The following is a 15,814-nucleotide window of genomic DNA, read 5'->3' as shown; positions in this document are numbered from 1 at the left end:
TCTCAAGCTCACACCCTAGAAATAGGGCACAGTATTTAAAACGGCAAGTGATGATATCTGGTGTGTGTGTGGCCACCCTGTTGATTACCCTGATAATCTGTGCATGGTTTTGCTTGGCTACCAGCAGAGCTTCAGTAGCAGATGAGAGGGATTTGAGAGATACGAAAGATAAACTTATCTCAAAATAGCTTTTTCCTTGGCCTGAAATTTGCACTTTTAGGTTCTTCTTTTGGCTGGGGGAGAGGGTCTCAAGAAAGCATTTGTTAGCATGCAAATATGTCACTGGGAGGAGGACACATGGTCATCAAAAGGATGAGCTAGTAGTTACACAATACAAATGAGTTTCAATGGCAAAAAGAAAGGAAAAGGGACATGGAGATGCTATTCTAAGTGCCCATCACTGTGGTGTCATGGTGAGGAGCCCTGGCCTCAAGCCCCAAGCAGGAGGCAGGAGGAGGTCCTCCCTGTCTTGGCTGTGCAGGAGGAGACTCTGAGATGAGGGAAAGCTGGCAGAGGAAGGGGAAGTGGGCAAGGGTTCAGGGTGGGGGGAGCTGGAACTCCTGACCTACTTTCAAATTCTGCTTGGGTCAGACCTGGAAATGCTTCAGGAAAAAATAATCATGAAGCACAGGAACTTCTGGCCCCTTTATACAGAACACGTGCTTTGACTGATCTCCCTTTCCTATCTGAAAGCAAAGCAGCCTAAAAAGATTGCCCCCTGAGAACCTTGTTCGCTGCAACGCCTTCACCTCATTCCCACCCCAGCAAATGCTGCCCCACTGGCTCATTATCATCTTCCATTTTCTCTCAGAGTGCTTTTAATTAGATGTTAGATTGACAATAGCACCTAACAGAATCTTTACAGCTCTATTTTCAAACACTTCCCCCCCCCCCCAGCATATGGCAGAACTATCAAGTATTATTCTCTTTTCTCAATATTTTTTTTGAATTTAATGTTTTATTGCTCATTTTAAGCCTTCACAATCAACTTGGACACACACTCAGAAATTTGCGACGAGAAGCTAGACTAGTTTGCATACAAAGCAATTAAATCTGGCATCTACGATTCCAAAGGATGAATATTTTCCAGTTGTGGTAGGAGGCCAATCATACTGAAGAGAAACCAGCTGTTTCATGTTAGCTCCTGATGTGACTTTCTGCATAGATGCTCAGGTCGCAAAATTTTTTTTCTGTTAATACAGATTGCGAGAGCACTGTGTCCTCTTTGTTCTTCTCTTAAACCCCTAGTTCCTTCTGGGAAAATGAGAATGCTCTATGTTGTGGCCATATAGCCTCATATAACTGTGTCCTCGTTAAATACCAGGTTTGATTTTGTATTTTAGCTACCTAATAGTTTTCTTCAATAACAGTATTGAACAAAGTAATTCTTCACAGCCTGGGAAAGATAATCATTTAGCTCATTTTGCCTTGATGTGTGCTCACTTGGTATCGAGGATGTGCAAACAACGGCTTTCTCCCAGCCTCCTGAAATCATCATTCTCATGAATTCCAACAGTGTTTTTTTTGTGGAATTTAGTCAAGTAGGACTCACGTCCTTAAGCTGGCGCTTTGGTAGCAAGGTGAATGTTTAGAATCTTTTATCTGAGAGTTTCCATTTCTAAACTATGCCTGCTGAGGACTTTAGGGTTAAGAGCGTTGGGTGGCCCAAAGTTAGAAAAGGAGAAGGGGACCTGGAAATGGAATATGTGCGTCCATGTGCTCCACATCTAGATTTACCTTATGATGTAATACTGAGGTTACAATTGCACTAAGATGAGTGGCACTACATTCAGAGTTCTCTCTAATGCTTAAAGCACACGATTTCACCGTCAATAGGAAAGCTTTGTTTTAAAAGAATTTTCAAGAGCACCACTATCCCTAAAATTCATCGTTTCCTTGCCCTTGGAAAACAAAAGGGAGGCTTTACTCAAGTCCGGCACCACGTCTGCTGGGCTGCAGGCTTATTTGGAACTGAGGCACAGTTTTTCCATTTGGCAGTCATGCATGTAAATGGTTGATTTAAAAAAAAATTACACTGGTTTTATTTTTAAGTTAACATTTATGCAATTATTGTGGGATCATTTTTTATTAAGAAATCAGAAAACAAGTGCTGGTGTTTATTCACTTTATAGCAACAGCATACCCCAAATGGTTGATCTAAATGTTTTCTTCTTCAGTTTCAAGGAAAAGTGCCATTTTGTTAAGTAAGTGGCTTTTAAACAGCAGCATGGCTTGGCAGAGCTCATTCAGAAGTGATCCCTTCCATCAGTTTAAAACCCAACGTGAATTACAAGCAGAGAAAAGACACACAACTTCCTTGGGTGCTGGCTTTTCTGGCCCCACAATGTCAGCTCTTGAGGAGTAAAACACTCAAAGAATCTGTTATACATCTCAAGATGTCTTGTGACCCATGTGATGTTCATTTTACTAAGAAATATAATAAAATAAGGAGTACTCAGAGCAGCTGGAGCAGAGAGGTAATTTGAGGTCATTGCTACACTTTGTCAATTAGTGTGTGAGTCACTCAGATGGAAGGTGTACAGAGGCCTCAGAGGATGACTTGATTCTAAAATGCAAAAGAAGAAGACAGAGTGGTCTTCTCTGAGCAGCTATCTAATGCCTTTAGACAGGGGCTGGCAAACTATTTAATACAACCCCCACGGGCTGAATGTGGCCCCCGCATTTCTGCATTATCCAGGGCTGTTTCTGTGCAGCAGTAGCAGAGCTGGGCAGTTAACACAGACACCGTACGCCCATAATGCTCAGGCTGTTTATTAGCTGGTCCTGCAGAGATAAAGTCGGCTGACCCCGGCTCTAGAGAACAGTTCAGTGTGCTTACAAGTAGTGGGGTAACTTGCTTAAGAATAGATTGGAAAAGTCATATAACTATAAAATAACAATAATGACAACACCTTTCATATGTGTAGCATCTTTAACTTCTCTAAGTACTCAAACGTATTCTTGGAGTTGCTTTGAGTAATTTGTTAGGTTATAAGCTGATCAAACAGAGAAGGGGTACAGTGACATCCAGACGCCACGATGAGGGTAGGTAGGTGAAGGATACTTTGCCTCAGAGTGCCTGTGAGGGGCTGGATGACAACAGAAGGCAATGGTTTTCTCTCAAGTTCCTGGTGTCTTCTGCACTCTTAGAATCTCATATGTAGCAGTTGATTTAAAATTCATGAATTTTACATTAGGCTAGTGTTAAGCTTAATCCTTAGTTTTACACAACTCCACAGTTTCTGCTAAAAAGCACATCGATGTCAAAGTAAGGACTTGGAATAGGAAAAATACGCAGAAGATGTGATCGAATTCTAGAATCATGGGAGGCCAGTGAAATATAGGGAACATGCTACATGAGCCTGGGCATTGCAGATGTGTGTTTTCTTTCTCCTACATGTCTTCTCTCTCTTTTGGTGTTAGCATCTCAACTTTCCTCTGGGGAACCATGGCTCCTCCACTTTAGTGCATGGGACTGAGGTGCAGCCCACCCAGCTGCTAACTCTGTGGTAAGCACTCGATCTCTGCCTGGCTGCTGGGAAGATTCTGTCCCTCTTGCCAGGGTGACTGGTTTGGGGACAGATACGGGACCCAACCCAGCCAATGGAATGAGCCTTGGACTTTGGTGGAACTATGGAGACAAAGCTCTCTCTCAGATCTTAGGGACTAAGAATTATATAAATTGGGAGCTGCAGGAGGTGGTGCCATGTGGCACCTTTGCTGCCACATGGAAAGATGCCACCTAAGAATGAAGCCAAGAATAAGCAGAACAAGGAGATTTTGAGAGACACTGAGAGAGGAATGGGGGGAAATGGAGGAGACAGAGAGAGAGAAACTGAGTCCTGATAACATAATTTGGGTTTAGACAAGATTGGGTGCGTTCAGGGTGGTATGGCTGTAGAGCACAATTTGGGTTTAGAACCAAATTTGCCTAAAGGAATCTTTTGGAATTTTCCTGTTCTTGAGCCAATAAATTCTCTTTTCTCTTTCACTAGTGTGACTTGGTTTCTGTCACTTGAAACTGAAAGAGTCCTAACTGATACACCAAGAACATTTTTCTACTGATAATAACTAAACCATTATTAACAGATATTTCAACTGTGGACATGAACAAATGTACAGGGCTTAAAGAAATGTCTTCCCTCAGAATCAGTTTCAGGGCAGGGCACAGTGACCAAAACCATATTAATGCACCATTTCTTATTCTAGTCTTAAAGATGCCCAAGGATGGGATTCTATCACTAAGCTTACGTAAGATGTTTCTGAGTTTTGTTAAGGGAATTTTTCTTGTTTTATAATTATAATGCTGGAAAATATTTTGTTTTCTTAGTAGTACTCATAATATTAGCCTTTTGGGGATTTTTCAAAAATATTATTTTTGATGTTTTGTTCTATATCATTCATATACTTTTGGGCCAACATTAAACTCTAATGAACCATGTCTATCAGGTTTCTTTTTATCCAAATACTTTATCTTCTTTTTTATTTCCAAGATATATGCTCCTGCCTGGAGGGCTTTAAAAAATCTGCTGGACAGTTATTTTGTCATGTTTATGTATTAAATAAATAACGTTTTCCATCTGACGCTTTTACCTATCTGAACAGCTCAAGCACCATAAATTTATAGTTCATTTATAGTCCCTAAGTCGAATAACTCACCAGTTGTGTAATTCAGCAAAGGCAGCTTTGATCTTCTTCACAGAACTATCCACTTCTTCCTTGATCATGACGCGATATCTAGTTAGAGAAACAGTGCAGCGTTGCAAATCCTTCACTGATTTCTCAATATTTGGGCCTAAAATTGAGGTTAAGAAAAAAATTGTTAACTTGACCACTTTATCCTTTATTGTATGCTAAACAACAAGATAAAGCAACTAACCTACCAATAAGAGACTCATCTTTTTTTCTTCTCTCTCTTTCTTTAAACCAACCATAAGAAGCACTGGATCTTTGGTTTTTCAATGAGAAAAAAAAAAAAAGAATCCCGTCAGGAGAATGTTTACAACCCAGAATGAGTGGTCTGTATGGCACCTGAGACTGCTATGATTTCACCAGTGGGGGCTCTGGCTGGGCCGTGTGGGGTACGCTTGTCTCCTGTGCTCTTTGGAAAGAGGCTCTGATCATTCTGTTCTATCAAAAACGGCAGCGTCTTAGAATCTGATATGTCTAAAGACCATTTGTGCTGCTGGCTCTCTCTATAAACACCACTTTGTGTGGTTAAAAGCCAGCAGGGCTTTTGGAACAAGAAAATGACACAGAGATTGGGAGAGGTACAAATGAGCTAGAGGGAGGATGGCGTGTCGGTGCCAGGTATGCTGGCGCTGGCCCCGTCACCCTGAGCCAGGCCTGTAATTACAGCAGCCGCTCTGTGGGTGCCCATCTCGCCTGATTTCCTGAAACTGCCACCAGGGTCTACAGATAGTGCATAGCAAATAGGCAGATTGTATTTATCCCAATAAGAGCATGTTTCTTAGAAGAAATAAATTCCCCTCAAGAAAAGTGAGAAAGTCTATCAAACCAAAGCCAAGGAAATCAGATACAACTGAGGTGGAATAAGAAGAATATTATTTAATCTTCTGGGAATCAAAAAGGAAGTGATTTAGCCCCTTTTGCTTTTAATACCAGTTATTATCAAGTATATCAAAGCTCAAAAAATCATAAAAATCCAGCATGTCAAATATAAAACACGTTTTCAGTGTTACATCGAGAGTTCTAACATAGAATTGCATATACATGGGAAGGCCACATCTAAAGAACACAGGCAAGCCCTCCAGGCTCATCTTCATTCAATGTAAGTCAAGAAAGTGTACATATAAGGGAAACATTAGTGTCTTTCAGCATTCACATTTTTAAAAGAGCTCCTATATGAAAACTTGCTTTATAAGATATTAGGGTAGAAGGCATTTATTTATCCATGCCTACAAAGAGAAGAATGGCCACAGACGGGCAGAGAAAAGGGATGTAATTCCACTTAAATATTCAAGACCTTTGATTACAGGGGAGGAATCACATCTGCCTTTCAATCTATGTGGGTCAAAGAAAGAAATGCAATTTCATGTGCATCTCTCCTCGCTAAGCAGCATATTTTGGAAAGTTCTGTCATTCTGGCACTTCTCTGTGTGTGCAAAATATGTTAAATCATTTGTGCAAAAGAAATCACTTTACCTCTTTTCTTTGCCAACTCATCTGGCTTTATTTCAAGATGAGCTGCAGGGGCATTGGACTTAACAGGAGATGTTTTTGCCTTAGGCTTGCTTGGGTTACAAGGCTGCTCAGCTGACCACTGTAGGCCATCTGACCTCTCTGTTGTTCCATGTATAGGTTTGGGGTTCCCATCTAAGGACAGTTTCTGTTGCAGTAGTCTGTTGCCTTCTGTAAGAAAACACCAAATAATGACTGTGAAGTGATAAACTAAAAACACTGATGATAAAGTGATGAGGGATGCCAAGATTTTTATTTTTGTTTACATGCTGGCAATAACGACTTTCATTGCAAACAGTCAAGAAACTGTTTTCATAGAATCCCCAGAAGATTAGAGGATATACTAGAAAGAGCCTGGTACTTAGAGTCAGAAGCCCTGGGCATGTGTTTCAGCACTGGTAATTACTTGCAGAGTGACCTTGGGCCAGCCACTAAACATTTCGCAGCCTCAGTTTCTTCACCCAAAACTATCCAGGAAGGTTATTGAGGGGCTTATAGGAGATAAGCAGGGTTTCCCCCAACCTATTCTAGTAAAGGCTTAGGAGTCTTTAAGTATGATTTCATATTGAGGCTATAAAAACGTAGCCCTCCTATCTCCAAGTGCTACATTAATGTCTTGTGGTATTTTATTCTGAATTAATGAAGGCAGAGGAGTGATTGGAGATAGGGCAAGAATGAAGTGACAACAGGTACTATAATCACTGCATCTAATTTATGGAGGGCTTAAATCAGGAAATATCTCAACTATATTTAAAATCCAGGGAGTCAGATTCTCTCTGGAGCTTTAATAGATGTGGCAATAAATTAGCAGCATGTTGCTTTCAGCATCTTTTAAAGGCAGGTTCGTATTTAGTTATTGCTGGAGTAAATTAAACGGCACCTTAGTGGCCTGAAAAGGAAATGTATCACCCTTAACATCTTACTACCAGAGAGATTTGAGTGTGAGAAAAGGGAGGCCAGTGTGCTTATGAAGTCCAGGTTCTTGGAGAAAGCGCGAAGAGTGCAGTTTGGATCAGGGAGACCCAAGTTCTGACATTCCCCACGTCCTGGATGACCTTGTGGGACTGTCTTCACTTTTCTGGCTTGCACTCAAACAGAGCACAGTCATCTCGGGAAGCCCAGCCCCCTTTCGGATGGTCACGCCCATCCCCGCTTCTCTCTACTCCCATGGTGCCTCATAAAAACTTCACACATTATATTTTTTTTTTTTTTTTGAGACAGAGTCTCACTTTGTTGCCCAGGCTAGAGTGAGTGCCGTGGCGTCAGCCTGGCTCACAGCAACCTCAATCTCCGGGGCTAAGCGATCCTACTGCCTCAGCCTCCTGAGTAGCTGGGACTACAGGCATGCGCCACCATGCCCGGCTAATTTTTTGTATATATATTTTTAGTTGGTCAATTAATTTATTTCTATTTTTGGTAGAGACGGGGTCTCGTTCAGGCTGGTTTTGAACTCCTGACCTTGAGCAATCCGCCTGCCTCGGCCTCCCAAAGTGCTAGGATTACAGGCGTGAGCCACCACGCCCGGCCCACACATTATATTTTAACACGAGGCTTCCATGTCTGCCCCTCACCCCTGCCCTGCGGAGGCCATGACCTTGTCAAGGGCAGACACTGAGTCCAGTTCATTTCTGAAGAAGCCCCAGCACTTGTGTCTGGCTCAATGGCTTTCTGTAGAATTATGATGGCATTAAGGTACACTCAAAATGATTTCATAGAAAAAATAAGAAACAACGAACACCTTTCCTGAGACTGTCACAAATATTAGAGACTACACTAGAAGAAAGTACAAAAGAATATGATCTGAGTCCTAATCAACTTGATTTTAGACATTAGCCCATTTATAATCAATATAATTTGACTCTAGTTGAATCCATCATTCATAAGGTATTACATGTATCAAGAAAGCACAACATATTTTTTATGAGCTGAATGATGAGTACCCTTAAAATTTACTTAGAGGACACAATGAAATGTTCAGCAAAGGTAGTAAATAAAGTAAGTACTGAAAACAGCATTTCCTCTAGTAACAAAACAGATTCAAATAGTAGTATGCAATTTTATCTTTAATAATGCTAAAGTGGAACTTCACTGCAGGGCAGCGGCTGTCAAACTTTTACGTGAAATGAGTCTCCCTTGGTACTCATTCCACACGTAAATTCCCAAACACCTCCCCCAGGGATCCCAGTTCTGCAGTGGGCCCAGGATTCTGCTCCTCAGGTGATTCTGCTGAAGTGGAGATAGGTGGTACCAGCCATGCCGAGAAACCCTACTGTAAAAGGTGAAAAACTAATTTTATAATGAATCTATAAATATTTGTGTTAAAACAGTGATTAAGTCCAAGCTGGTTCCAACTCACTCCCTCTTTAAATCCCAGTTGAGATTCAGTCTTGACGAGACATCATAAATTGAGAATTTAAAACACAGCTCTCTGTGCATAGTGTAGTAAATTAGTCATATTCTTGAAAATAAGGGGACTTATGTTATAGCCTAAGGGACCTTAGAATATAGGGAAAAATTATTTTGTTGAAATGCAAAAGAACTGTAAATGAAAGACAAGCATGCAATGAGCATGGAATCATTAACCCAGAGCTGAAAATATTTTGTGTGTCATAGATCTCATATGTGAGCTACGGGTTAATTTCATCATTTGTCTAACAAATATTTATTGAGAAATGCAAGCAGCAGTATTTTTTTTAGGGTCCTGAGAAACTGTCTCATTATTGGTGGAATCATTGAACACTGGAAAGGTTTAAAATTCTCAAAGACCACTTGGATATATTTGCACATTGGCTGAATAGATCTGTCTTCAAATATAGTATAACTCTGGGTCTCTTTCAGATGAAAACTGGTGGACAGCCATACAGCTATAGCAGAATTAGGTCCATCTTGACCATGTATCTTGATACTTCCAGCAGTAGAATAATGGGAGTTCTTTCCTGGATACCAGTGATTTTCCTCTAACATTACAGGCCAGAAATACCACCAGTTCTCTATTTCTCTGGAATGCACCTGTAAACTGCAATAGATAGTAGCTCAGTGGGAGCTGATTCACATAAACCTGCACTGTCCCATAAGGTGCCCACTAGCCCCACATGGCTACTGAACACTTGAAATGTGGCTTGTCCAAATTGAGATATGCTGCAAATGTAAAATATACACTGAAATTTGAAGACTTAGTAAAAATTATCACTTGTTTCTTTATACTTTTTAAATGTAGCTCCTAGAGAATATGAAATTATATATGCAGTTTACATTATATTTGTTGGATAACATTAATATAAGACATAAGGAGCATGATATTGGTGGTCTACCATGTACAATCACTACTAATTTATATTCTAGAATAAGAGAGTATTTATTCTAGTGAGGCCTTAAAATATCCTTGGCAATTTTCACATGAGAAAAGTGGTGACAGAGTGATGTATATCTTGTTTGTCATTACTGTATATGCTTGGTACCTAGTAGGTACATGATAAATATTGAATGAATAAATGAATCATCATTGCTTCAGTACGGTGCAGGTCTATGGAGGGAACCTGGTTTGACATGAGTCTCTGGTTGTGTCTTTATCTAATATTCATCAACTATATGAACCAAAGTAGCCACATCTTGGAAAGAAAAGTTATCTCTGGCAACTCCCAATCTGCTTAGATTTCAATAAAAATTATATACGTTTTAATTTAATCCTTGTCCATGTATCTAAAAATGGACTTCTAGAAGCTTGTGTTTTTGAATTTAACAATTACCTGAGACTTCCTTTGATTAAAAATACTTATCAAATCTCAACATAGATAACTTCCTGCATATCATTTTGGTTTCTGATTTACTTGCACTCGACAAACACATATGGAGCGTTCACGATATGTTAGCTCTGACGTATTTATAAGAGATAAATGAGGCATAGTCTCTTTGACCTTAATGACTAGTACATAAAATGTGAAAAATTAATGTAAGACTAAAGCATAACAAATCTGAGCTGACCTTTCTCATTGAATTGTCTTGGTACCTTTGTTGAAAACTAATTGACTACACGTGTGGGTCTACTTCTGGATTCTACTCTATTCCACTGATACAGTTGTCAGTCCTCACACCACGCCCACACTGTCTTGCCTACCGTAAATATATAATGAGTCTTTGTTTCAGGTAATGTGTGTCTTCCAAGTTTGATTTTCTTTTTCAAGATTGTTTTGACTATCTTAGGTCCTTTGCATTTCGATATAAATTTAAGAATCAATTTGCCTATTTCAACAAAAATCCGATGGGATTTTGATCAGACTTGTGTTGCATCTATAAATCAACTTGGAGATAAGGTGTATCTTGACAATACCTGTATTGTATCTTTTGACACTTGAACATGACATATCATGTCATTTATTTAGGTTTTCTTTAATTTGCCTCAGCATCATTTTATAGTTTGTAGTGTCTTCTGTATCTACAGTCAGGTTTATTCCTAGGTATTTTAGACTTTTTGTGTTATTGTATATAATTTAAAAAATTAGTTTAAAAAATTTCAATTCCCAAATTTTGGTTGCTAAAGTGTAGAAATACAACTGATTTTTACATATTGAACTTGTATTTAGAGACCTTGCCAATTTCCTCAATAGTTCTGGTAGTTTTATTTGTTTTTCTGGTAGATTTCTTAGATTTCTATCTTTCTACATACACAATAATGACATCTGTAATGAAATTTAACTTCTTCCTTTCCAATCTTTCCTTGCCTTCTTGGAGTGGCTAGAAACCCTGGTACAAATGTAGACTAAGCATCTTGGCATTATTCTTGATCTTAGAGAAATTGCATTCAATATTTCATTAATATATTAGCTATAGAGTCTCCATATATTTATTAGCCTCAAGGAGTTCTCTTGCATTCCCACTTTTCTGATAGCTTTTATTTTGCCAAGTGATTTGTTTTACCTATTGACATGATCATAACATTGTTCTCCTTTATTTGTTAATTAATAAATTAGGTTGGTTGGTTTTCAAATATTAAGCCGATGTTAAATTGCTGAGATTAAGATGCTCAGTCATGGTGTGCTATCCTTTTTATATATTGTTTACTTCATTTGATAATATTTTGTTGAGAGTTTTTGCTTCTTTACTCCTGAATAATATTGTTTTGTAATTTTCTTTTCTTGTAATGACTTTGTGAGGTTTTGATAAGGGTTATGCTGGCCTCATACTATGAGTTGGGAAGTATTCCCTTCTTTCTATTTTCTGAAACTGTTTAAGATTGCTATTATCTTTCTTCCTTAAATGTTCATTAGAATTCACTAATGAAGTCATCTGCTGGAGATTTTAATTATGAATTTCTTTGCTAGGTAGAGGGCTATTCAGATTTTCTATTTCTTCTTGTGTGTGTTCTGGTAAGTTGTGCTTTTAAAGGAATTTTTCCATTATATTTAAGCTGGATTGATTGGCATAAAGTAGTTTACTATCCTCTTGTTAGCCTTTATACAAATGAAAGGTCAGGGTCAATTTCATTCCTGATATTGGAAACGGGCTTACTATATTTTCATTATGATTCAGTTCAAAAATTTTCTAATATCTCGAGTGAATTTTTTTCCTTGACCAATGAATTATTTAGAAGATTGATTAATTTCTAAATTTTCGGAGATTTTTCTAGTTATCTTATGGCTTCTAAATGTTAATTTAATTCTATTGTGGTCAGATACCACAGTCTAAAAATTTTAATATTTTAAAATTTATTTAAACTTATTTCATGGTCCTGTGACTGGTCTATTTTGGTAAAAATGCCATGTTTTCTTGAAGCTATTGGGTATAGTGTCCTATAAATGTCAATTGCATCAAGTTGGTTGACAGCATTGTTCAAATCTTCTATGTTCTTACTGATTTTTACTCTACTTATTCTATCAGTTCTTAAGAACATGATATTAAAATTTACAACTATTGCAGATTTGTCTCTTTTTTTAGTTCTATCAATTGCTGCTTCGTGGATTTTGAAGCTCTGTCATTAGGTGCATATAAATTTAGAATTGTTACCCCCTTTTTTCCCCGAAGACAGAGTCTCGATCTGTCACCCCAGGTAGAGAGCAGTGGCGTCATTGTCATTGTAACTCACTGCAACCTCAAACCCCTGGACTCAAATAATCCTCCTGCCTCAGCCTCCCAAGTAGCTGGGACTAGAGGTGCACGTCACCCTGCCCAGCTAATTTTTCTATTTTAGTAGAGACGGGTCTTGCTTTTGCGAAGGCTGGTCTAGAACTCCTGAGCTCAAGCGATCCTCCCCCTTGGCACTCCTAGAGTGCAAGGTTACAGGCAGGAGCCCCTGTGCCCAGCCTTGTTATGCCTTTTTGGATAAATCCACCTACAAATCATTATGAAATGACCCTCAATATCTGTGGCAATATTTCTTGTAGTAAAATTTTCTTTGCCCAGTGTTAATATAGCCACATTAACTTTATTATACTTTCTGTTTGGAGAGTATTATCTTTCCTAACCTTTAACTTTTGGCCTGTCTCTGTCTTTATATCTAAAGTACATTTCTTAGAATAATTGTACATAGCTGGATCTTTTTATCCAGTCTGTTAATCTCTGATTTTTAATTAGAATTTTTAGTCTATTTATATTTAATGCAATTATTGGATTATATTTACTATTTTGAGTTATATCTTATTCTAAAATTTTTTTTAATTTTTTGTTTTAGAGGTTATTCTAAGGATTACAAAATTGCATCATTAATTTATCATAGTGTCCTCTGAGTCAATACTGTGCTGCTTCATATATAATGTAAGAACCCATACAATATTATAATTCTACTTACCCACTCCTGTCAATTATACACTAATGGTCATATATATTTTACTTTTATATTTGTTGTAAACACCACAATATGCTGTTATTTTTGCCTTAACCAGTCATTTGTCTTTTAAACAAATTAATAAAATAAAAAATCTTTTATCCATATATTTATCACTTCAGTGTTTTTCATTTCTTCCAGCAGATTCAAATTTCAATTTAAAATTTACTTTCATCTAAAAAACAACCTTCAGCTTGTTTTCTGTTGCAAGTCTGCTAGTGATGAATTCTTTCAGCTTTTATATGAGAATATCTTTGTTTTACCCTCATTTTTGAAGGACATTTTCTCTAGATATACAGTTCTGTATTGGCAGTTCCCCCCGATTACATTATAGATTTCATTTTATTGCCCTCTGATGTATACTGGTTTTTTTTTTTTTTTTGAGACAAAGTCTCACTCTGTTGCCTGGGCTAGAGTGCCGTGGCATCAGCCTAGCTCATATAAACCTCAAACTCCTGGGTTCAAGTGATCCTCCTGCCTCAGCCTCCTGAGTAGCTGGGACTATAGGCATGCGCCACCATGCCCGGCTAATTTTTTATATATATTTTTAGTTGTCCAGATAATTTCCTTCTATTTTTTTAGTAGAGACAGGGTCTCGCTCTTGCTCAGGCTGGTCTGGAACTCCTGAGCTCAAACAGTCCACCTGCCTCAGCCTCCCAGAGTGCTAAGATTATAGGTGTGAGCCACTACGCCCGGCCTGATGTATACTGTTTTGATGACAGGTCAACATTTATTCTTACTTATTGTTGCTCTTCTGTTTACAATGTATCTTTTTCTCTCCTCTGGCTGCTTTTAAGATTTGTTTCTTCATTTTTTACTATGATGTGATTTCTTATGATTTATCCTGCTTGGATTTTGCTGACCTTCTTGGATATGTGGGTAGTTGTTTTTTGTCCCAATATGGAAAAACTTTGGCCATTATTTCTTCATTTCCTCTTTGCTCTCCTTCTGAGATTCCAATTCCACATATGTGAGACTGCTTAATACTGTCCCTTAAGTCACTGAGCCCTGGCTTTGTTTGTTTTAATCTTTTAATTTTTTTTTTTTTTCTGTCTGTTCTTCAGTTTGAATAGTGTCTTTTGACCTGTCTTTAAGTTGACTGATCCTTTCTTCTTTATTGTCCAAACTACTGTTAGGCACATCCGATAACTTAAAAAAAATAAGATATTGTACTAATTTTTAGTTCTATGGTTTCCATTTCTTTCTTTTCGTCAGTCCTGAAATTCTCCTTCTCTTAATTTATTATATCCATCTTTTTTATTTTGTAAAATTCTTAACATATATATAATCAGCAATCCTTGTCTGCTAATTCCAACTTCTGGGTTATCAATGGTCTATTTCTAATGACTAACCTTTCTCTGCATTATAGGTCACATTTTCCTACTTCTTCCCATGTCTACTAATTTTTTAAATTGGGTACTAAACATTGTGGATGATACATTGATGAACTCTATAACTTTTTATTTTCCTCCAAAGAGTTTTAACTTTTGTTCTACAGGTCATTAAAGTAGCAGATCACTGTCCACTCCCTTCCCCCATTTTGCTCAAAACAAACTTATGATCTCCCTTCCTGGTCTTGGCTGTCTTTTAGTCTTCCTGTTTTGCCTTAAAGATAAATGTTAGGTATCTATCAGAACAAGTTGGAGGGGCAGAAGAGGTGGGAAGGAGCTAGTAGACTGTTCCTTAAAATACCTTCATTAAATTTCCGTGCTTTATACCTCTCTTTTTAAGCTTGCCCTCTATCCTCTCTGCTGAATCTAGAGCTTCCCCAGTTCCTGCTGGGCAGTCATCCTCCTCCCAGCCTAAGCTCCCTCCCTCTGCATTCTATGCTGCAGCTTCCCATACTCTGAGTCATCAGTCAACCCTCTTCCATCTACTTTCCCTCTTACAGAAATCAATGCCCTCTTATTCATTTTCTTCATTATTATGGATTTCTACATTTAAAAATTCTTTTACTATAAATTCATTGGGTTTGTGATGAAGAAGATATAAATTCATGCCTTTCTTTTTCTTGCAAAGTTCCTGACATGCTTTGCCAAATTATTTTCAGTCAAGTTGTGCCCATTTACACTCAGCTGAGATGTGTGTAATTGTTCTCACATTTAACTCTTGCCAACACAAAAAACTATCAACTTTCTTGTCACTGAATCTTGGTATCAATATACATACTTTACTTGTCTTTGATTTGATTTATTTCACACAATCAATGAACTGTGCTGGTTGCTTTTGTTAACAGTACCGAAGAAAACAAACTCTCTTCTTGGGAGAAATACATGAACTTGGATTCAAGGATTTTCATAATGTATGTACAGGCAGGTATATATTCGAATTTGAAAGTTTCTGAAAATTCTTTTTTGTAGTTAGTTTTTACTTCTTAGTGAAAGCTTGATGTACTTTTAAGTAGAATCAGGGAGGCAGCACAGAATTCAAATCTAACTTCAAGGAATGTATTAAATATAGAGTAGTTCTAAAATAATTCTTTTAGCCCATTGAGTTAAGATGGTTTCCTGGTCCTCTATACACATGTAATTTCAGTAAAGCACATCATCTGAGGACAAGTAACTTAAATATTGTAAAGTAGTTCTATCTGGAAAAAATTAATAACGAAATGCCATGTTCTCCTCCCTCCTTTCCCAGGACCAGCAGTGTCTTGGAGCAGCTCCATCTATCCACGCCTCAGGCAGTGGCAGCCTCTCCACAGAACAGCTCAGTCCACACCCTTGACAAGTCTCGTCCCCACCACAAGGCTGCATGTTCCTCTGGTAGCCACACACCTTCCGGGATGAGGTCAGAATC

The 15,814-nt window shown here is 38.2% G+C and overlaps 1 protein-coding gene across 6 annotated transcripts in view; it reads right to left on the bottom strand.

Moving 5' to 3' along the window:
- SPATS2L (spermatogenesis associated serine rich 2 like) overlaps nt 1-15,814 on the bottom strand; it is a 157,982-nt gene that overhangs the window by 28,325 nt on the left and 113,843 nt on the right. For 5 of the 6 annotated variants that reach the window (XM_076005780.1, XM_012739084.2, XM_020288284.2 and 2 more), the window contains exons 7-8: nt 6,166-6,372; nt 4,660-4,795 (exon numbers count right to left, since the gene is read on the bottom strand). In XM_076005780.1, coding sequence (XP_075861895.1) covers nt 4,660-4,795; nt 6,166-6,372 — 343 coding nt within the window. The remainder of the gene's footprint in view (nt 1-4,659; nt 4,796-6,165; nt 6,373-15,814) is intronic. The other variant, XM_076005782.1, reaches the window with a different exon arrangement.

Source organism: Microcebus murinus, chromosome 8 (assembly GCF_040939455.1).
Source record: "Microcebus murinus isolate Inina chromosome 8, M.murinus_Inina_mat1.0, whole genome shotgun sequence".
Classification (NCBI taxonomy): domain Eukaryota; kingdom Metazoa; phylum Chordata; class Mammalia; order Primates; family Cheirogaleidae; genus Microcebus; species Microcebus murinus.
The sequence above is the reverse complement of the archived record's forward strand: the minus strand, read 5'-3'. Positions and strand labels throughout refer to the sequence as shown.